The 24,778-nt window shown below is 32.1% G+C and overlaps 1 protein-coding gene across 9 annotated transcripts in view; it reads right to left on the reverse strand.

The window, feature by feature from the left end:
• LOC124972020 (lysine-specific demethylase 6A) overlaps window positions 1-24,778 on the reverse strand; it is a 220,392-nt gene that overhangs the window by 18,332 nt on the left and 177,282 nt on the right. For 5 of the 9 annotated variants that reach the window (XM_047536094.1, XM_047536095.1, XM_047536098.1 and 2 more), the window contains 7 exons: window positions 24,334-24,539; window positions 14,609-14,673; window positions 14,463-14,537; window positions 13,879-14,027; window positions 9,991-10,105; window positions 6,521-6,708; window positions 5,054-5,195 (listed from right to left, as the gene is read on the reverse strand). In XM_047536094.1, the coding sequence (XP_047392050.1) occupies window positions 5,054-5,195; window positions 6,521-6,708; window positions 9,991-10,105; window positions 13,879-14,027; window positions 14,463-14,537; window positions 14,609-14,673; window positions 24,334-24,539 (940 nt within the window). Of the gene's footprint in view, window positions 1-5,049; window positions 5,196-6,520; window positions 6,709-9,990; window positions 10,106-13,878; window positions 14,028-14,462; window positions 14,538-14,608; window positions 14,674-24,333; window positions 24,540-24,778 lie in introns of those variants that run through there. The other 4 variants (XM_047536100.1, XM_047536099.1, XM_047536097.1 and 1 more) reach the window with 2 other exon arrangements.

Here is a 24,778-nt window from a genome sequence, read left to right on the forward strand (position 1 = left end):
GAAGAACTGATAAAGACTTTTTCAGATAAAGCAAGACCTATGATACAAGAAATACTTCAAAGTGAAAAAGAAATGTTAATGAGAAAAGAAGAGTAACTATATAAACAAATTCAGAGTAAGTATGGTACACTATTTCCAATGTATGAGGACTAAAAAAAAACAAAATGATTAGAAACTGTAATAAATACTATAGTGTGTTAAAAGTTAGTATTTTTTTTTAAATATAAAAAAAATCAAAATATAAAAAATTGAAAATGTGGAAAGAAATGGAATGGAAGTGGATAGTTTTCTTATTACATTTTTTTCTCTTTTGTTGTTTCTGTTCTTACCTTCACAATCATTAAATTGCTATAATTTCAAATAGCTGTTATAATCAAAAGATGTTTTTATTAGCCTCATGGTTACCACAAAGCAAAAAGTAACTAAATGAAAAACAATATAATGTGTGAAAACCACAATACTAGAGCAATTCATTTAGTTACAAAGAAAGACTACAAGAGAGGGAGAAAGGAACTTCAAGAATATTCGAAAAGTTAAATGATGGCTTAAGCCTTAATAATCAGTAATTGCCATAAATGTGACTGAATGTACAAGAAAATAAGATTTAATTATATGTTGCTTATCAGAAACTCATTTCACTTCTCAGGATTTGCATAAACTGAAACTGAAGGAATGGGGTAAAAAAAAACTACATGCAAATGGAATTTAAAAGAAAGTAATTAAACCATATAGCTATCAGATAAAATAAACTTTAAATCCAAAACAGTAAAAAGAGATAAGGAAGGTCAATATATAATGATAAAGAAGTCGATCCAACAAGGAAAAATAACAATTCTAAATGTATGTACACCCAATACTGATGTACTCAAATATGCAAAGCAAATATTAATAGAGCCAAATGAAGAGAGGGTTAAAATTATAATTAAGGATTTTAACATCTTTTTTTTTTGGATACTGGGGATTAAACCATGGCTACTTTATTACTGAGTTATAGCCCCACTCTGTTTTTATTTTGAGACAGGTTAAACTGCTTTAGGTTTAGGTTGCTGAGACTGGTCTTGAACCAGTGAACTAACTTCCTCAGCCTCCCAAGTCACTGGGATTATAGATTTGTACCACTGAGGTTAAGATCTCACTTTCAGCAACCGACTGCTCATCCAGAGAGAAAAATCATCAAAAAAACAGCAAAGTTAACGAGCACCCTGGACCAAGAAGGACCTCATAGGCAAATCCAGAACATTCTATTCAACAGTTGCTGAATATACTTTTTTTCCCCATAAGCACATGAATTATTAACCAGACGAATTGTATGAAAGGTCACAAGCCTCAAGAAATTTTTAAAAACTGGAATCATATCGAGTATCTTCTTAGACTACAATGAAATAAAGTAAGTCACTAAAAAGAAAAACTTTGAAAACTATACAAACACATTAAATTAAGCAACTTACTTCTGAACAACCAAGTGACAAGGAAGAAATCAAAAAGGAGATTTTAAAACTTCTTAAAATAAGCAAAACTATAGACAAAACATATTCACAGATATGAGATGCAGCAAGTGTAATGAGAGAGATACAGTGATAGCAGTACTATGAGGAAAGTTTATAGCAATCAATTATCACTTTAAAAAAAGTAAAAAGGTCTCAATTAAACAAGATAAACACTAATCTTATAAGCCAAACCTAAAATTAGTAAAAGAAAGGATATAATAATATCAGAGCAGGCTTAGCAATGATAGTGTTCTGCTCTCCCACACTTGTCCTGTACAAATCACCTTAACTGAGAGGAATTTTACCTGACTCTGGCCATAACCATTCCAACTCAACCCCTGGTAGGCACTGCAAACAAGAGTATGAGAAGCAAAGTCTCTGGAGCAAAGTCACCCCACCCTCAGGTATGTATACCCTATAAAGACTACACCTAATGTTTACCATATTCTGTTCTTGCTCTCAACTGAGAAAAATATTTTCAGTTCTAGTCACTTGATCCTTAGTGGTGGTGGTAGTGGTGGGGGACTTCAACTGAAAGAATCTGAGGGAGAAAAGTCACCCAGGCCATTCCCCCCTACCTATAATGTATGGTTGGGTACAGGGGGATGGGAGACAGAAGACCTCCTCCTGAGTAGATACAATCATAGTAGCAACAGGAAAAACACCCATTTTTTTTTGCTTTTGTCCCTAGGCAGGTCCCATACATCAGTTGCCCTGCACCTGACAGTTGACAAAACTGAATCTGAATGCCACAGAAAGGGATACTGTCATTACTGATCCAACATCTAATCAAAGAACAAGTGCTTTAGGTCCCTAAACACTAGTGGAACAGCCAGTAAGAGACTCTTTCAGATCACACAGCCAACACCAGCAGTCCCCAAAAGAACCCCCATAATCCAAAAGAAGTCACCTCTCTCACCACAGGAGTAACCACACAGAATACAACAACCTACACAAACCTGCTTAAGTATTCCCTCTCCTGCATGACCCACAGAGAATTTCCTCACCTCTGATATAGCACACACTGTACCCAAACTTACTAACCACAGCAAAGCAGCTATAGGGAGATTATGCTTTGACATCCAGGTAGAATAAATTTGACATTTAATAACAATAAAATGACTCCTCAAATGTGCTTATTGAGACAGCCTTCCCATAAATGTGGTAGATACCTATTTCATCACATGCATGAATCTTCATATAGGACATAAAAAATTACAATAAAACAAGTAAGAAGGTAAGCCTGAAAGTTCCTAGTAAAGTCTCTAGTAAAATATTCTAAAGTTACGCGAGTGGATAAATAACCTGACAATTCAAAACTGTGATTTTTTTCAACAGTCAATGAGACTAAAGAGAATACAGAAACACAGTTAAATAAAACTGGTAAACAATGTGGAATATGAATAAATAACTTGACAATGGAACATTTTTTTGAAAAAGAATTAATTAATGGTTCTTTTCCAAATTGTTCTTTTTAAATGTGCAAAACTGGATATCCACATGAATAAGAAACAAAATCACCCATTACAAAAATCAACTCAAACTGGACTGGAAGACTTAAATGTAAGATTTGAACATATGAAATTACTAGAAGAAAACATAGGGGTAATGGTTCGTGACACCAAAATGAGCAAGGATTTTTAAATTTTTATTTATTTATTTTTTTGGCAACATTACAAATGGAAAAAATACAGATGAAAGAAATCACATGAAACTAAAGTTTTTACATAGTAAAAGAAACAATCAGCAAAGTGAAGAGAATGAGAGGTTATGTCTGCAAGCTATACACCTCAAAAGGGGTTGATATCCAGAATTAATAAGCAATTAAAAAAAAAAAAACCAAAAGAATGAAAAACTACTCGAATTTTTGAACTTCTCAAAAGACACAAACAGAATATATGTATGTGAAAAAAAAAAAAAAAAAGTTCAATATCATTATCATCCCAGGAAAAGGGCATGAAACTACAATGAGATAGAATCTCCTCACAGTAAGAATGGCTACATCAAAAAGACTAAAGACAAATCCTGGTAAGGATATCAAGGAAAGAAAACACTTTTACTCTTCCACACTGTAGATGTGAAAATTAGAACAGGCAGTATGAAAAACATTATGTAGGTTAAAAATAGATAATATTAAAAATAGAACTGCCATGTGATCCAGCTATCCCACTAACAGGTATATAGCCAAAGGAAATGAAATCAGTATGTCAAGGAGGCATCTGTACTGTTCAGGGTAAACTGAAGCATTATTCACAATACTCAGGAAATGGAAACAACCTATGTCCATCATGTGAGGACAGATAAAAAACACACACACACACACACAAAATGGAATACTATTCAATCATAAAAGGATGAAATTTTGCCATCTGCAATAGCACAGACAGAATTAGAGATCATTATGTTAAGTGAAGTGAGGCACAGAAGGCAAGTAAGTACTGCATGATCTCACTCACGTGGAATCTAAAACAAATTGCTCTCCTGTAAGTTGAGAGTAGAATGATGATTGTCCAAAGCCAAGGCAAATGGGGGCAGGAGTGGGGAAATGCTGATTAATGGATACTAAGTAACACACAGGTGCAAGTTCTGTTGTACTCTCCCACAGTGAAGAGTAAGCATTGATAACAATGACATAAAAATGAAAATAGACCCAAACCAATTAGTTATCACTTATCATTAATTACCCTAAATAAAAATGGATTAAATTTATCAAATGAAAGCACAACCCCTTTTGAGGTGTATAGCTTGCAGATATAACCTCTCATTCTCTTCACTTTGCTGATTGTTTCTTTTACGGTGTAAAAACTTTAGTTTCATGTGATTTCTTTCATCTGTATTTTTTCTTGGTTATCTTGGTTACAAAACAAGATCCAGCAATACGCTGTCTACAAGATACCCATTTCAGGTGGTTTAAAAGTGACAGAAAGATATAAAGTGAAGGAATGGAAAAAAATATTCCATGAAAATATAACCAAAATAAAGCAGAACAATTATACTTGGAAAAACACTTTCAGATCTAAAACTTCTCTAGAGAAAGTGAAGGTCATTAAGTAGTAACAAAAGGGTCTATTCTACTAGGAGGCATAGCAATTGTAATACATGTAATATATAAGTATACAACATCAGAACACCTAAATGTAAAAAACAAATACTGATAGATCTGAAAGGAGAATTTGACAGTATTACAATAATAGTGTATCATTTTATTGCACAACATATCCTCAAGTTGTATCTTAAATATGTACAATTTTTATTTGCCAATGTAGATCTCAATAGCTGGAAAACAGAAAAAAATGGCACGATAATAATTTTAAAATAATAAAACAACTTGAATTGTTCTGGGAAAGACATTTTTTCAGAGTTCAAACTGAATTTGTGAATTTACTGAAAATAAGCTGTTTTTATTGATCCTTGTACTATAAGAATCCAGATTATATGACAAAAGAATTATTTTGATAAGTTTTCTAGATCATTTTATCATTTAAAGTCAGAATTCTTTGATGGGGGGAAAATAATTAAGACCCCTAAACCCCCAAAATAAATTAGAGCAGTTAGAAAATACTCACTTCATCATTTCAAAAAGCTTTGGATCTGAGACTTTAATGTTTCGTGCCATATTCCAGGAAAGATGAACCATGGGCACAACTGACTTCACATTTTTCAACTTGTTCCATTCGTAGCGTTCCACTGCCAATTTATACTGGCAGGCTAAGGGGGAAAAAGGCAATTGTCAAAAAGTAATCCAAAGTAACAAATAATATGAAGATAATTATTATTACATCTCAGGTATAACTTCCTTACAAATTCTAAAAATCTTAAAACATGCAGGAATGTGTTTTATGATGATTAAAAGTATATTGTCATGTAAGAAACAAAATAATACATGCAGCATTATTGTTTTTACACCTTATATTATTTCATCTTTGCCTAGTCATCTAGATTTTCCAATCCACATTTTGTAGATGATAAAACTGAGGCCCCTGAGGATTTTTTTTGGAAAAACTTACCTAAGTAAGGAAGTTAAAGATGTACAGTCAGGTAAAATTCGGATCTTTCTGGCTTCAAAGGCCAGACTATTTATCTTACATAAAAGCTTATATTAAGTTTTTTAATGTTTCATCAAAGCTGTGGCTAATTCCAAAACTTGAAAAATAATATATTTATTTCAAAGTGTTGACTACAAAAGATTGCAGCAAGAACTGCATTTTCTAAACTTTGACACAATTAACACTGCCTATGAATCACATAAAATAAAAATTCTTAAGAACAAATACTATGCTTTACTATGCCATAAAAAACTCCCCTTATAAATATAAAACATGATATTATAAGATATTAAAATATATCTCCCATGTCTAAAGAGAAATATGTTATTATTTGTTGAAATCTATTATTGAACTGACATTTTAAATTTGAATTTAATCTCACTACAAACAATTAAGACTTTTTCTACTTTTTTGGGTTGATACTAGGGATTAAACCCAGAGGCACTTTACCACTAAGTTACATCCCCTGACTTCATTTTGCAACAGAGTTTTGCTAAATTGCCTAGGGTACCAAATTGCTAAAGGTGACCTTGAACTTCTGAACCTCCTGCCTTAGTCTCCAAGATGCTCATATTGTAAGTGTGAGCCACCACCATACCTGCTGACTTTCTACCTTTTTTGGTGGGAACTGGGGATTGAACTCAGAAACACTCAACTACTGAGCCACATCCCCAGCCCTTTTTATGTGTTTTATTTAGAGATAGGGTCTCACTGAGTTGCTTAGCACCTCACTGTTGCTGAGGCTGGCTTTGAACTTTCTATTTTTAACAGATTACTTTTTTTAATATATTTTTTTAGTTGTCAATGAACCTTTATTCTCTTTATTTATATTTCATGCTGAGAATCAAACCCAGTGCCTCACATGTTAGGCAAGCACTCTACCACCGAGTTACAACCCTAGCCCATGAGCTGCTTTTTAATAGAAAAATATGTAATGGAAACAATCCCTTAAAATGTTAAATTTTGTTAGTGTATAACACACAATACCTGTAAGTGGTCCAACATTCCAGGCAATGTTGTTACACCATCCAATAGCCTGCACCCAATGCACAGTGCCTGCATTTATCCAGACCAAATCTCCAGGTCGCTGAATAAACCTATACACAGGAACATTTGCTTCATAAAGATCTTCAAGGTTGGGCCACCAAGAACTCATTAGAAAGTTCAAATTATTTCTGGGGGAGGTGGGATAAATAACACAAAGAATCATTTTATAATATTTCATTAAAGATGGGAAGAGAATTTTGAAAATGTAAAAAAAAAATACTTGCATTTATTTCATTAAAGTGTTGAACTGCAAAAGCACTGTAAAAAGAACTCCATTTTATAAAAGTGAATACTTTAATGTGAAAGGATCAATTTTTGGCAAGATTAATTGCATGTGATATTGGTTGGCTTGGACAAACATCAATTACTATAACCTTAAACTTACTATATTTAAACTTACTTAAACTTAAACTTACTTAAATTACTATAACCTAAACTATTCAAAAATTTAAAATTAAAGTTACATTTAAAATAGGACAACTTCCTATTTCAACTGCAGAAACTTTTAATATCTAGATATCTCTAATACAGAAGGTGAAGATTACCATCAAGTCACTTAAACTCTTAACTAGAATCATGGTGACAGCTAAAAGAACTAGGTTCTCCCTTAATTCCTGAGCCAAAATGGAAGTCAGAGTTTTCCTCTAAATGTTCTGAAGTATAAGCCGAAAAGGGTGTTTCTTAGCAATTAGCTGACTAAACTAAAGTTGCTGAGAAAAACTATCAAAAGAAACACATATATGCACTTATTAGGTTAACATATCCTGGAGATTGAACCCAGGGATGTTTTTTTCTTTTAGTGACTGAACCCAAGGGCACTTTATTAGTGAACTATATATATCCCTAAGCTATTAGTTTGTTATTCTGGTTCTATTTAGTTATACATAATATATGATTCATTCTGACATCATTAGAAAAGCATAGAATATCATTTGTTCTAATTGACCCTAGTATTTTTCCCTTTCCCTTCCCTCCTGTTTCTTTCTTCATCCCCATTTCTTTCCCTCTCTTCTATAGTTGTTTCTTCTATTTATGTATAGTCTTTTAAAATTTTGAGAAAGGGTCTCATTAAGTTGCTGAGGTTGGCCTTGAACTTGCAGTTCTCTAGAGTGTCACTGGGATTACAATCATTGCCACTATGTGTAGCCAAGGCTTAATTCTGAAGTCTATTTTTTGTAGTTAAAATTTTTAAACTAGGTTTTCTCAAGAAGAAATAGAGTAGAAATGTTTCTTAAGATATAAGAAACAGCATTTGTTAAAATGATAAAGATGCTTTGCTGACATGGAATCTTACTGTTTTCATTTTAAAAAATAATATAAATCTTCAGGCTGGGATGGTGACTCAGTGGTAGAGCGCTTTGCTCACACGTGAAGCACTGGATCATTACCACCACATAAACTGAACAAATAAAAGTATTGTGTCCATCTACAAATAAAAATAATTTTTTAGATAATTAAAAAAATTAAAATAGACTAAGCCTAGAAGACCTTGACAAATCAATTAAAAAAATCATGTTTTCTATACACATGCAAAGACTTTTCATGTATATAATTAATAAAAATGCAGTTTTTAAAAAATAAAAATGAAGTAAATAAACTAAAATAAAATAGCTGTAAGTACCAAATAAACCTTAGCCCTAATTTACCAATATACCACAAATATAAAACCAAAGAAAACTAGAGAAAAAAATATTTTTTTAGTCAAGAAAGAAGGAAGAGGGAGGGAGAAGGGGGAAGAAAACTAAAGACAGATTGAATATTAAACATCAAAACACTGATTTTATGTGCAGATCCACAAACTACATAAATTATGAATTTCAGAAGCATTGACCCACATGAAAAATAAAGTCAGAGCCACACTGTAAAGAAGGCATCTAACATTTCTACAAGTTAAGGTAAATTAGTTATTTTAACTTGTGACAGTTAAGATAAGAGGAGTCATTTTTACTTGATATTTTTATTCCAAAACTTTTTGGATATCACTTGTGGTTTTCAGTTATCTATGAAGGAGGGACTCCTCTCTAAACAAATAGGAAGAAAACAAAACTTTGATAACAGTTTCAACTCAGAAATAATGAATCAAATCAAGACTTAAGGGTAATAAATACAATAATACATACACTAATTCTTTCTTTAGCACATTGACCATTACCCATATGACATTTTTTTCTCTCTTAGGTTATCAGTTTCCTCCTTCAAATAGTTCAGATTAAAATGTATGCTGTTAATTTCTAAACTCTGAAAAACTTTAGATTTTGTTACACTGAGAAAAACATACAGAAATAAATAAATAAAAGGTAAAATTTTTGGGTAAATTATCTTTTTAAAAAAAATATGATGAGCTTTTGACACGTTTATTATTTAGGTCATACGTGAAGTTTAAAATACAAGTTACTTTTGTGAACCTACAATGAAAATATACTACATTTTCCAAGAAACTCTAAAAGAAAGAAATATGAATATTTTCAGCCAAAAGAAATAATGTTGAGACAGCTATATTTAACCTTATCTGAACATTATACAATATATACACGTATTAAAACATCATATGGTACCCATAGTACTTTTTTTTGTCAATTAAAAATAAAATTTTAAAAATTTTAATTTAAAAAAATTACTGAGTTTGGGGACTATCTCAGTAGTAGAGTCATTGCCTAGCATGTGTGAGGCTTTGGATTGATCCCTACCACTGAAAAACAAAACAAAACCAAAAATTGTGTGATAGACATCTGAATTGACTTTAAAATAAATCTCACGTGAAAGATTATGAGGTTTTCATCCCATTTTATCAAAATGTTTTAAATATATAATACAAGTATTTCTCCCAATACCACTGCCAACTTTGAAAAACTAAAGTGATTTCCTTGTTATAAGACACTGATAATTTAGGATGACTGATAAAAATACACAAAACCTAGTTATTAACAAGCTATGAACAATTTATTCTATAATTTTTGTCATTTTAAAAACAATTATAATAAAGTCAATTTTTCCTTTAAAGCACATCTGTCAAAAACATCTTTACAACTATTTCTTTTTTTTTTGGTGCTGGGGATCGAACCCAGGGCCTGTGCTTACAAGGCAAGCACCCTACGGACTGAACTATCTCCCCAGCCCCTACATCTATTTCTTAACACTAACAAAAAAGTTTACTTACTACTTTCCGTTTCTATTACTTCTATAGAGACTGGTTTTATGATACTAGCATTAAGGCTGGTTTTTAAATACCTTCTCATTAAGTGTTCCACGTAACACAAAAGATTTGAAATCAAGTCACTTAAAATAAAATTTCTGGTAATAAGTAAAATCCAGTAGTTGTATGAAGAAACTCAGCTTTGTGTTTTGTCCTGTTCAACAAACATTTTTTTTACAATTATGTATTAAAAGAAACTTTAATTTCTGAAACTTACTTTTCACAGAATTCATTCAGAACACCCCAGTAATCTTCAGGTACAACAAACCATTCACAATCACCTGGGCCAATGTTTATGTTAACAGAACAGAAATTGTTATTTTCCTGGTGACCTAAAAAGCAAAAGAAAATTAAAGTCATTATCATATTAAAAATTTAGTGGGGAAAATTGCCTTTAACTCACTGGAAAATTTTGAAGACTGAGTGAAAAAGAGACAATTAGAATAGAGAAAATCACATTAAATGCAACATATGTCTTTTAATTAGAACTTCTTCTTCCCTATAAACACTTCTGATTCTAACAAATAATATCAAAAATTAAAGAATAAAAAAAAAAGACAATTTTCAAAATGTAAATGAACTTTTCAGTCGTCTAATAGCTACTATCATATCCCAATGTGATGTTACAACTTGATGTATGGTAATTCATTGACTTTTTTACTATGGGTAAGAGGATAATTATGCTCATGGTTTGAGGCTTTAAAAACTAAAGTTAAGCTGGGTGCAGCAGTGCCCACCTATAATCCTAGTGACTCAGGAGGTTGAGGCAGGAGGAGTTCAAAGCAAGCTTCAGCAAAAGTAAGGTACTAAGTAACTCACTGAGACCCTGTCTCTAAATAAAATACAAACTAGGACTGTGATTGAGTGCCCCTGAGTGAAATTCCCAGTACCCACCTCTCCCACTCCACAAAAAAATAAAATAAAATAAAATTAGTGATTGTGCACACCTGTAATCCCAGGAACTCTAGAGGCTGAGATAAGAGGATCACAAATCTAAAGCCAGCTTAGGCAATTTAATGATACCAAAAAATAAAAAGTGCTGGATATATAATTCAGTGGACAAGAACATCTGGGTTCAATCCCTTGTACCAAAAAATAAGCATAAATTAAAACGAGAGTAGTTGGAACACCATGGGAAATTACATTCACTTACCCATAATGGAAGAGCTATAAGTACTATATCTATCTATCTATCTATCTATCTATCTATCTATCTATCTATCTATCTACATGTATGATCTTGGTTTAAGGTCTATAAGCAATCTGAATTTTTTTTTTTTTTTTTTTTTTTTGCGGTACTGGGGATCGAACTCAGGGCCTGGTGCTTGCAAGGCAAGCACTCTACCAGCTGAGCTATCTCCCCAGCCCCAATCTGAATTTTTTTGAACATACAAGAGCATTTAGATTGTTAACTCTTACAATAAGTACCATTTGTATTTCTGTAACAATATAAACAAAACTCACATAAAATAGCAACACAAAATAATACTTCTTTAAATTATATTTAGCAAACAAAACATACCAGATTGCTTCTAAGAAATTCCTTAATGTTCCACAGGAACCCAAGTTGAAATATATACTATCTTTTTTAAAAAATATAGATGGAAACAATACCTCTATTTTTTAAATTTATTTTTTTTTGTGGTGGTCAGGATTGAACCCAGTCCCTCACTTGTTCGAGGTGAACATGCCATTGCTTGAGCCTCAGCCCAGCCCTAACACTATCTTAATTAATTAAAACCCTAAACATTTTAGATATACTGACAAAAAGATATTATAGCCTTTAATTCCCCTCACTAAATTTTAATAAAAAGAATACGTTTTTCATTTCATATAATTTATTTCATTTTCACCTCTTGTGAAAACACAAGGTTTTCAAAACTTATGGTTACTGATTGTATTGTTCATTGGCAGATATGCAAAAATATTCTTATCTTGTGCCATGATCACCTACTGAATATCAGTACCAAGAATTAATAAAAGCTGAATATTCTCACTCATTCTACCAAACAGCAATAGTTATGTTATGTTGTTTTCAAATAACACTGTAATTATGAAGTTTTATTCTTTAGAGTTCAGCTATGAGATGGAAATTTTTCTGAACTAACTCAAGAAAAACCATCATCAGTTACTATTATTTGAATACTGTTGGCCATGGAAATTTGTTGCAGCCTTCAAAATTTTTCCTAATTTATTAAAATCCCAAATAAAACAGTTCAGACAGGACTACATGAGAAATTTATACTAAAACAACCTTATTTTAAAGACAAAAGCAATTTCTCAAATCAGAATTAATGTAAATTATAAATGTTTCATTTCTTCATAAATTTCAATTTCTGTAAAATAACAGAACATGCTAGATATCCATTCTCATATATATTTGCAACATATAATTTTTGTGTTCAAACTACAGCATTTTCCAATTGCAAAGAAAATGCAAAAAAGCTACTTATAAAAGTGTACAGCTTTCCAAATGAAGATACAACTATCTTTGTATTACAAAGGATCAAACTGCAATGCTACAAAGACCAAATGAAAAATATCAAGTAAAAACTTTGATTACTCTAGCCCTTTAGAGTTTGTTGACTCCTAACTTACAGCAGGAGTCATATGTTGAAAGACTTTTTTAAAAATACGAAAAACATGGAACAGAAGAGTAAACGGCAATACACTGTATTTTAAGTATCGTCAGAATTTTTATTATATATGAATCAAATAAAGTAGCTCATGATAAAATATGGTTCTTTCTCACAATAACTGTGGTGAAAAAACTTAGAAAAACTTGACAGTTTTCAGTCAATGGGATAACCAATTTATGGACTTCATTCATTTAAGTGACTTAATGCCTCTTTCCCAGTTTAAATTTTTCTGATTACTTTACTTTCTAACATAAAAGTTAAAAGAATACTGAGATTAGTTATAATTACAAACATTTATTCCACAGAAAAAAACTTAGCTTTATTAATTATAAATGGATATAAACCAGTCAATAAATGGGCTACAGACCTGGATACTTCACAGAAGAAATAAAATCGATCAACAAATATATGAAAAAATGTTCAACATCTCTACCAATTAGAGAAATGCAAATTAAACCTACACCAAGATTTCATTTCACTCTAGTCAGAATGGTAATTATCAAGAATACAAGCAATGATAAGTGCTGGTGAGGATGTAGGTGAAAAGGTACATTCATACATTGCTGGTGGTACTGCAAATTGGTGAAATCACTGTGGAAAGCAGTATGGTGATTCCTTATAAAACCTGGAATGGAACTACCATTTGATCCAGCTATTCCACTCCTTGTTTTATACCAAAGAACTTAAAATCAGCATACTACAGTGATGTAGCCACATCAATGTTCATATCTGCTCAATTCACAATAGCCAGATTGTAGAACCAACCTAGATGTCCTTCAATTGATGAATGGATAAAGAAAATGTGAAATATATACACAATAGAATATTACTCAGCCATAAAGAAGAATGAAAATTATGGCATTTGTTGGTAAATGGATGGAGTCAGAGAGTATTAAGCTAAGCAGAATAAGCCAATCCCAGAGAACCAAAGGCCGAAAGTTTTTTCTGATATGCAGATGCTAATTCACAATAAGGGCAGGAGGGGTTGGGGAAGAATAGAAATACTTTCAATTAGACAGAGGTAAGTGAAAGGAGGGGAGGGGTTCTGGGGATAGGAATGATAGTAGAATGAATCGGACATTATTACCTATGTGCACATGTGATTAAAAGATCTGTATAACTCTACATAATGAACAACCAAAGAATGAAGAGTTATACTCCATTTATTTATGATGTGCATTCTACTGTCATATATAACTAATCTGAACAAATTAAAAAAAAAAAAAAAGAGAATGGGGCTGGGTGTGTTTGAGAAGAGCTATTGCCTAGCATGTGTGAGGCACTGGGTTCGATCCTCAGCACCATGTAAATGAAAATAAATAAAACAAAGGTATTGTGTCCATCTACAACTACAAAATATTTTTTAAAAAAGAAAGAAAAAATAAACAGAAAGAAACTGATTCTGTGCATTTTTTTTAAGCTTTAGTTTTTCAACTATATAAGATTTATTAGTTCATAAAAGTCACCTGGTGTTCTACTCCCTGGAACTTTCATATATAGTTGAACTGTATTCATGCCCACAATGGTATGACCAACATGGCTTAGAAGATTTCCTGCTGATACAACACGCACAAAAGCAGGAAGTTTAGTCAGCTCATGTAATTGCAACTTCCACCTGCAATGAAGTAACAGATTGAAAGTGAAACCCTTTGCAAACACTAGTGAGAATTAATCATGTACTCAAAATTCTTATGATCCAATCATAAAATGTTACATATACAGATATTTTACCTTAATAGCAATAGTAAAGTGCTTTTTAATTTTTTCCATAGAGAAAAGTTCTAAAATAGAGATCAGTAAATAAAATCTCACACAAATTTGTAATAACTTAGGAAGTGAAATAAAATATATACTATTTTCAAATTTATAAATTAGCATGTTTTTTCAGAAGAAAAAATTCTAATTTAAAATCTTATTCCATAAGATATCAGAGTATTAAAGGTTTTATCCAAAATGTAGATGTCAACACAACAATGGCTAGGGATGGAAAAGAATAGGAAGGTAGGTAATTCTCATTCTGTAATCCCTTTGCTTCAGTTAATGAACTTACTTTTTGTTATCAGAGAGGTCAATGTTGGTCCCAAATTTTATGGTTTTAAAAGGTCCTTTCCTTCTCCTTCCAGAACTTAAAAAAAAAGAAAGTATTAAATCCATGTCTTTTAGACAGAAAAAGAGTGGATGCTAAAAATTACTTACTTTTCTGAAGATGTGGATTCATTATCTGAATAGTCTTTAATTTGTGTTTTTCTTTCATTTTCTTCCTGTAATTAAGGAGATTTACCCTTAATATCCTATAAGATCATTACCATAATGCAACTGAATAAAGTACTCACATAACTACTAATGTCCATATTTTAAAAATAGGAGTATATACATGCACATTTTGTAGAAAATGTTTTCAATTATCTTCAAATATTTTCAAATTAAATAGAGACCCAGGAAATGTTAAAGTGCACTGCCCTGGTACTTGACCTTTGTACTGACACAAATTAGTATTATGACATTCTGGTACTATACTAATATATAAGAAAAGTACAAAACTCTTCTAATTTTCCTCGGTCCTAACAAAATTTCTAAGTGACAAAGGGAATGTATGGGAAGTAAAGAGAGAACTAAAACAATATTTTATAGGCAAAAACTGGCAAACTATTAGGAAAAAGCTGAAAAGAAAATACCAGATAAGATGACCCAATATTCTATTATAACATAATAGAATATTATGTTATTTGGGGGTTTGTTTTAGGGATCAGGGAAGAGAGAAGAGAGGAATTTGGCAGAGATCCCTGATCTCTCCATAGCCCGGAAAAGAGGGAATGACGGAAATCTGACTTGGGAGAGATAGATGACAGAAAAAATGCTTTAAGAGTCAAAATGAATAGTCTGAGACCTGAAGAAACTTGAAGTTCAGTTATTGGAATACAAAATAAGGACATAATTCCCCAACTCCAAAATCAACCATGATGGGAAAAAGAGAGAAAAAGAGGAAAAGCACATAAGCACACAAGTTCATTTCCTTAACTAGTGCTAAAAATAAAAGCAGAATTAACATGTGACAAGAGCAGTGGGACCACTGAAGGAGATCAAGCAGGTGAAAAACAAATTGTGGACAGCAAGCCAGGCAGGGCATGGCAGCCATTTTGTGGAGTTCACAAAAGATCAGACATCCTTTAAATCAAAATGGCATTTTCTTCCCTCAAATAGCAACACAATAAACCAGATAGAGAATGTGTGCAATGGGATCTTTCAAGAATTCACCTAGAAAGAACTTGCAAGCGGGAGCACCTCTAGCCCAAAGTTGAAAGTTTCTGAAACTCACTTCCTCCTAACTGGGAACAGAGAAATGTGTAGAGCGGAACTCTCCCAGGCAGTGTTGGCAACCCAGCACTTCACATAGGCTTTACTGAAGCCTGGGCAGAAGTGGAGGTGATGTGTGTGATTCTTGACAGAGGAAAGTAAATCTTAAAAAGGAAACCTTAAAAATCTTTCACCATAAACAAAAGATGTTAAGAGATCATGACCAGAATATTCAAAATATCAAATTTAAGAATCACTGGGATAGATGAAGGTCTCAAAATACAAACACAAGTAACGCATGAGTCATTTGATGAAATAATACTAGAAAATCTTAAAAATCTTAGGAATGAGATGAAAATTCAAATACAAGACAATAAATTACTCCTGATAGGTACGACCAAAATAGGTACTAAGACACATTAAAATGAAAATGCCTAATTTATAGAGTTAGGATCAAATTTTTAAATCTATAAAAGAAAAATGGCAGAACATATTTAGAGGTAAACTAATTCAAATTTCAACTGACTTCTGAATCCAGGTCCTAAAATCCAAGAGGGCTTGGAATGATATATACCCAACTCTGAAAGAACATGGGTGCCAACAAGATCACTATATTCAGTAAAATTATTCTTTACTTATTGAAGCCGAAATAAAATCTTTCTTAATGCACAGAAACTGAAACAATTTATAACTACTAAGTCTGTACTACAAAACATAATGAAATAGTTCATGTAGAAGAAAAGAAAAACCATTTTAATGATACGCACTGGAAAAAAATTAAAGAATACTCAAATCTAAATTAAGCATTAGAAAAAAATCAAAATGTCAGGAAACAAAAATCATCTCTCTATAATGATACTGAACATAAATAGTTTAAACTCTTCAAACAAAAGACAGGTTGGTAAACTGGATTGAAAAACAACATCCAACAGTATATTGTCTGTAAGAGACTCACCTCACAGGAAAAAGACACACACAGACTGAAAGTAAAAAGACAGGAAAAAATACACCATGTCAATGGTCAGCAAAGTTACTTTTCTCAATTCAGACAAAGTAGATTACAAGTCAAAATTAATCAGAAGAGGGCTGGACCTGTAGCTCAGTGATATAGTGCATGCCTGGGTTTGATTCTCAGCACCACATATAATAAACACATAAAGGTTTACCAACAACTAATAAAAACATTCTAAAAAATTTAATCAGAAGAGACAAACAGACAAAAGAATCCAAGAGACTGGTTAATAAAATCATCCAACAAGAAGATATAATAATTTTAACTACTTATGTCCCAAACAACAGTACATCTATGTACATAAAACAAACCCTTATGAAAAAGATAATATTTTAGGTCAAAAAGCAAATCTTTGCAAAAACAAAAAAACAATTCCTTGCATCCTATCAGATGATAAAGGAATGAAACTAGAAATTAACAAGATAAATACAGCAAGCATTCTAACACCCGGAGATAAAATAATAACCTTTGAATGATGGACAGCAGAAAAAAAATCAAAGGAGAAAAAAAAATTCTTAGAAACAAATAAGAATAGTGATAAAAATATATCAACATCTTTGGGAGAGTGTGAAGTCAAATGATCTCTGTTTGCTTATGACATGATCCTATGTTTAGAAGATCCAAAAAACTCCACCAAAAGACTTATAGAACACATAAACAATTTTAGTAAAGTGTCAGGACACAAGATCAGTATACATAAAGCAATCACTTTCCTATACTCCACTAATGAATCTGCTGAAAATAACTACATACAGTAACCTCAAAAGGAAAAAAAAAAAAAAATTGGGAATTAATCTTACAATGAAAATTACAGAATACTGAAAAAAAATTTGAAGAAAAATATAGAAGCAAGAAAGACTCGCCGAGATGTTCATGGACAGGCATTATTATTAGTGTCAAAATGGTCATTCTACTAAAAGCATTATACAGATTTGATGTAATCCCCATCAAAATACCAATGACATTCTTCACAGAAATAGAAAAAATAGTTCTAAAATTCATTTGGAAAAAGTAAGAGATAGGATAGCCAAAGCTATCCTGAGCAAGATAAGTGATGCTGTAGTCATGGTGCTGAGAAAACTGGAAACTCAAATGTAAAAGAGTAACACTTGACCTCTTTCACTCTGCACAAAAACCAACTCATAGTGAATTGATGACCTAGGAATTAGACTAGAAATTCTGCAACTGCTAAAAAAAAAAAAGTAGGCACCGCACTCCAACATATGCACAGGCATCAACCTCCTTAATGAGACTTCTTAAGTGGAAGAAATAAAACCAAAAAATCAATACATGGAATGAAATAAAAGTAAAAAGCTTCTGCACAGCAAAAGAAACAAGGATATATAAAGAGAGCCAGCAGAAGATCTTTGCCACCTGCTCCTCAGTAGAGGGTTAATGTCCAAAATAAAACTCAAAAAAACTTCACACCAAAAACAACCCAATCAATATATGGCAAAAGAAACAGACACTTACCAAAAGAGGAAATACAAATAACCAATAAATATATGAAAAATGTTCAACATCTCTAGCAATCAGAGAAAAGGAAATTCAAACAACAGTAAAATTTCACCTTGCTCCAATTAGAATGACAATCATCAAGAATATAAACAATAATAAAAGTTGGTGAGGACTGAAAATGAGTTTAATTCTCTGGAAATCAGCATGAAGACTCTTCAAAAAATTAGGAAGGGAATCACTATGTGATCCAGTTATCCTACATCTCAGTTTATATACAAAGGACTTAAAATCACCATACTACAATGACGTAGCCAAATCAATGTTTATAGCAACACAATTACCAAGAGCCAATGTAGGTGTCCTTCAATGGATGAATGGATAAAGAATCTGTTTTATGTATATATATGTATATGTATATATATATATATGTTCTTATATATATACACACACACACATACACAATGAAGTATTAATCAGTCATAAAAAGTGAAATTATGGCACAAATGGATGAAACCTGAGACCATCGTGAAATATGCCACACAGAGAAAGTCAAAGGGTGAATTTTTCTCTGATATGCAGAAGCTAAATCAAAATAAAGAAAAAACAGAAAGAACAGAAAATAAAAGGAGGATTAAAATAAGAGAAAGAAATTCCATTAAAACAAAGAAAGATCAGTAGAGTAGTTGAAGGAGACTGAGGAAGAACAGAAGTGACAGGATAAAGGAAGAAGATTGGAATGAATATGACCAAACTTTCCTATATACATGTATGAATATAAATAGCACAGTGAAACTCATCACTAAAGGAAAGGGAACAGGAAGAAAAACGGGGAGGTAAAGGAAAAATACTGGGACTGAATTAGAGCAAGTTATGTTCTTTTATAATTATGTCAAAATGAATCCTGATGTTATGTATAACTAAAAAGAACTATTAAAAAAAATCAAGTATGAGTACTAGCTAATGCTACTGGGATTACACTGTTTCTAATATGTGTATGAACTAACTGATACATATATGTGCATCTATGAATATGTGTATGTCTATTTTAAAAAGCCTTGTTTTGTCTTTCCCTATTGGCCTTATTCTGTAAGATGGAAATCTTATTTTATAAGATCCTTATACCTGTCCCAAATATGAGAAGAAATTAAAATAAGATCAAGAAGGGTTAGAATTGTCAACATTAATTTAAAAAACCAAATGGTAAAGTAATGATTCACATTTCAAAGTAGCAGGAGTATGTCTGCACCCACGTATCTACTGAAGTATACAGAATGAAAAAAGTGAAGATGCTCTATTTCTGATTATTATTTTATTTAGTCACTCTGCCCTTTCTTGAATAAATCACACTAACAAAAATAAGGGCTAGGGAAGATGTTCTTTTGAGAGCTTCTGGTTTTTTTTTTTTTTTTTTTTTTTTTTTTTACAGTACTGGGGATTGAACTAGGGCCTATGCTAGCTAGGCAAGCACTCTACCAGTTGAGCTACATTCCCAGCCCTCTGAATGTTTTTGATACAATGTTATGAATAATGACATACTTCCATAGCACCAGTAAGAAAAATGCTGAATGGAAAAATGTGTAATAATTTTTAGAACGATGACAAGATTATGAAACGAAGTGACAGATGAAATTCACATGAAAATGAATGAGCTGAACTTCAACCTAATTTCATGTGGTAAAATGAACTCAAAATAGATCAATAACCTAAATATAAGAGGTATAACAAGAAACTCTCAAAGAAAACATGGCTAAATCTGTTTGACTATGTATTATACAATATACTTTTAGTAATGGCAATGAAAGAACAGCAACCCCAGAAAGTCAAATGAATTGGACTGTAACAAAATTAAAACTTGTACTTCAAAGACCATCATAAAAAAATGAAACTGTAATTTGTAATGGAAAATATTGCCCTTTAAATACTTGCCAATGAATTTGTAATAAAACACCAAAAGACCATTAACAACTCAATGGCAAAAAAGACAGTCCAATTAAAAAATGAACAAAGAAACTGGACATATATTTCAACAAAAATGATACATGAACAATATGTCCATGAAAAAAATTCTTAATAAAAAGCATTTATTTCCAATTTGCAAATACAAATCAAAATTGTACCAAGTTATTACTTCATAAACACTTCAGTGTCTAAAATAAAAAGTTAATATACATGTAACAGAAAGAATGGAGAAATGAACACTTACAAATTAAGGCTGGAAATTATGCAGTCACTTTTAAAAGTAAACTAGCAGTTCCTTAAAGTGATAAATACAGGGTTACCACGTAACCTAACTATTCTACTATATAACTACCACAAGCAATAAAAGTAGATTTCCACATTAATACCTGTATAAAAGTATTAAGAACAGTATTTGAAAATAGTTACAAAGAAAATGTAACTGAGGCCTATTAACTGATAGAAGACAACGCTGGATATCCACATGCAGAAGAATGAAGCACAGCCCTTACCTCAGACCACATAGAATAATTAACTCAAAATAGATCAGACCCAAATATAAGTTGAACCTACAAAATTGTAAGAAGAAAATAGTGGAAAAGCTTTGTGATATGTAATTTGGCACTGATGCTTAGACATCAAAGCACAGACAAAAAAAAAAGTCAATAATCACCATTGAAATTTAAAATGTGTGTATCAAAGAGCACTACCGAAAGAGTGAAATGGCCACCAACAAAATGGAAGAAAATAATTGCAAATCATATCTAATATAGAATAATATTCATTATCCATAAAAACTCCTAAACTCAACAATAAAATAGAAAATCCATATTCCAGCAAAATAGAAAATATCAAAGACATTGACAAATTTTTAGAGACATATGAACCTCCCAAAATGAATTGGGAAGAGGTACATAATTTGAACAGATCAATTTCAAGCATCGAAATAGAAGAAGTCGTCAAAAGCCTACTAACCAAGAAAAGCCCAATACCAGGTGGATTCTCAGCTGAATTCTACAAGACCTTTAGAGAAGAACTAATACCATTACTCCTCAAGGTATTCCAGGAGACAGAAAAGGAGGGAAACCTTCCATACTCATTCTATGAGGTTAGTGTCACTCTGATACTCAAAATCAGACAAAGACTCATCAAGGAAAGAAAACTTTAGAACAATATCCTTGATGCACACAGATGCAACAATCCTTAACAAAATACTGGCAAATAGCATATAAAAGTATATTAAAAAGATAGTGCACCATAATCAAGTGGGGTCTATCCCAAGAATGCAAGGTTAATTCAACAACCAGAATCAATCAATGTAATTCATCACATCAATAGACTTAAAGTTAAGATTCATATGATTAGTTCAATAGATGCTGAGAAAGCATTTGATAAAATATAGTACCCCTTCTTGCTTAGAACTGCAGAAAAAATAGGAATAGTAGGAACATACCTCAACATTGTAAAGTTTATCTATGCTAAGCCCACGGCCAACATCATTTTAATGGAGAAAAACAAAGTATTTCCTCTAAAAACTGGAACAAGAAAGGGATGTCCACTTTCACCACTTCTATTCAACATCATCCTCGAAACACTTGTCAGAGCAATTAGACCAAAAAAATTAAAGGTATACAAATAGGAAAAGAACTCAAGCTGTCACTATTTGCCGATGACATGCTTCTTTATTTAGAGGATCCAAAAAATTTCAGTAGAAAACTTCTAGGCCTAATAAATGAATTCAGCAAAGTAGCAGGATATAAAATCAATATGCATAAATACAATGCATTTCTATTCATAAGTGATGAATCCTCAGAAAGAGAAATTAGGAAAACCACTGTATTCACAATAGCCTCAAAAAAAAAAAAAAAAAAACTTGGGAATTAATCTAACAAAAGAGGTGAAAGACCTCTACAATGAAAACTATAGAACATTAAAGAAAGAAGTTGAAAAAAACCTTCAAAGATGAAAAGATCTTCCATGTGCTTGGACAGGCAGAATTAATATTGTCAAAATGGTCATTCTATCAAAGGTGCTATACAGATTCAATGCAATTCCAATTAAAATCCCAATGACATTCCTCATAGAAAGAGAGAAAGCAATCATGAGCTTCATCTGGAAGAATAAGAGACCTCAAATAGCCAGAACTATTCTAAGCAGGAAAAGTGAAGCAGGAGGTATCACAATACCAGACATCAAAGTATACTACACAGTGATAGCGACAAAAATGGCATGGCATTGGCACCAAAATACAGGTAGAACAATGGTACAGAATAAAAGACATAGAGATGAACCCACATAAATACATTCACCTCATACTAGACAAAGGAGCCAGAAACATACAATGGAGAAAAGATAGCCTGTTCAACAAATGGTGCTGGCAAAACTGGAAATCCATATGCAGTAAAATGAAATTAAGCCTCTATCTCTCACCCAGCACAAAACTCAATTCAAATGGATCAAAGACTTGGAATTAGACCAGAGACTCTGTACCTAATAGAAGACAAAGTAGGCCTCAATCTTCATCATATTGGCTTAGGATCAGATTTCCTCAACAAGCCTCCCAAAGCACAAGAAATCAAAGTAAGAATCAATAAATGGAATGGACTCAAACTAAAAAGCTTTTTCTCAGCAAAGGATACAACAAAGCATGTGAAGAGAGAGCCTACAGAGTGGGAGAAAATCTCTTCCACATGCACTTCAGATAGAGCACTTATCTCCAAAATTTATAAAGAACTTACAAAACTTTACACCAAAAATACAAAGAACTCAACCAATAATTGGGTCAAGGAACTGGACAGACACTTTATAGAAGACATACAGGCAATTAATAAATATATGAAAATGTTCAACATCTCTAGTAATTAGAGAAATGCAAATTAAAACAACTCTAAGATTTCATCTTATTCCAAATAAAAGGGCTATTATCAAGAACACAAACAATAACAGATGTTGGTGTGGATGTGGGGAAAAGGCACACTTTTACATTACTGGTGGGGTTGCAAATTGGTGCAGCCACTCTGGAAAGCAGTGTGAAGAATCCTCAGAAAATTTGGAATGGACCCACCTTTGACCCAGTTATTCCACTCCTCAGTTTATACCCAAAGGACTTAAAATTAGCATACTACAGTAACGCAGCCACATCAATGTTTATAGCAGCTCAATTCACAATAGCTAGATTGTGGAACCAACCTAGACGCCCTTCAATTGATGAATGGATAAAGAAACTGTGGTATATATACATGATGGAATATTATTCAGTCCTAAGGAATAATCATATTATGGCATTTGTAAATAAATGGATGGAATTGGAGAATATTATGCTAAGTGAAATAAGCCAACCCCAAAAAAATCAATGCCTGAATGTTTTCCCTGATAAGTGGATGATGATATATAATGGGGGTGTCTGGGTGGGGAGTGAGAGAAGAATGGAGGAACTTTGGATTATGTAGCAGGAAATGGGGGGGGTGGGGGGTGAAAAATTATGGAACGAGACGACATCATTACTCTGTGTACATGTATGATAACACAAATTTCTATGTGCACAACCACAGAAATGAAATGAATCAAAATGCAGTCTGTAAAAAATAAAGAAAAAATTAAAAAAACTGAAATAACAGATAATCAGGCTGAAAATGAATATGTAAACTTCTCCAAAGATGATATCCAATAGCTAATACACATGAAAGACCTCAATACCACAAATCATGAAAAAAATGTACTTCAAAGAATGAAATAATGTCTAATATTTAACAAAACGAAATGCTCAAAGAAATTGTTGAGAGGATATAAGAAAATTACAATCTCTACACATTGCTAATGGGAATTAAAAATTAATACAAAAAGATCTCTAATGCACCCTTAAAGGAGTATCTTTCAGATAAATAAACCATTTCTTCATTGGCTGAGTGAACATTTGAGCTGCTCCCCAAATTTTCTTCGCATTATTACCATTCTCCATCTATAACATAGGCTTAGTTTTATCATTTTAAATAAATATATTCCAAAATCAAAACTGATGTAAGATAATAAATACACGTTTTATTAACTATAACCTTGCTTAATTTTTAGGTTTAATAAGGTTTAAGTTAAAGTACTTATAAAACACATAAGAATAAACACCAAGTATTGAAAATAATGTGCTCTATTAAAACTGGGGGAGTAAAACCAAATAAACTGAGAGGGATAAAAGTAAACAACTTACTCTCAATGACTCCTGGAAGGAAGAGGCTTGGTACTGTGCATATTTAGCAATTGTGGTATGTGATCTATTACTTTCATAACGCCAGATTTTCTTTGTACCAGTGGGATCCCAGTTTTCATCGGCTGGTTGCAACAACTGTGTCCTCACTTCTACCACATGTTCATTATTAGCTTCTACCAAAGTTTTGGTAGAGAAAAGTCCAAGATCTTCATAAATAAATAAGTTTTGTTAGTAAATAAAATTACATTCAGTACAATAAAAATTTAGAGTCTTTAAAAAATTTTATCTTTATGGAATTCCATCAGTTTTCCTTAAGAGAAGTCACTGGGTACAAGATTTGCACACCAGACCCTGGATTTACCAACAAATTCTAACAAATGAATTGTTTGTAAGCAGAATTAAATATTCTGTATATTTCACATAAAAACTTATATAACCTAAATCT

The sequence above is a fragment of the Sciurus carolinensis genome, chromosome X, assembly GCF_902686445.1.
Source record: "Sciurus carolinensis chromosome X, mSciCar1.2, whole genome shotgun sequence".
NCBI classification, from domain to species: domain Eukaryota; kingdom Metazoa; phylum Chordata; class Mammalia; order Rodentia; family Sciuridae; genus Sciurus; species Sciurus carolinensis.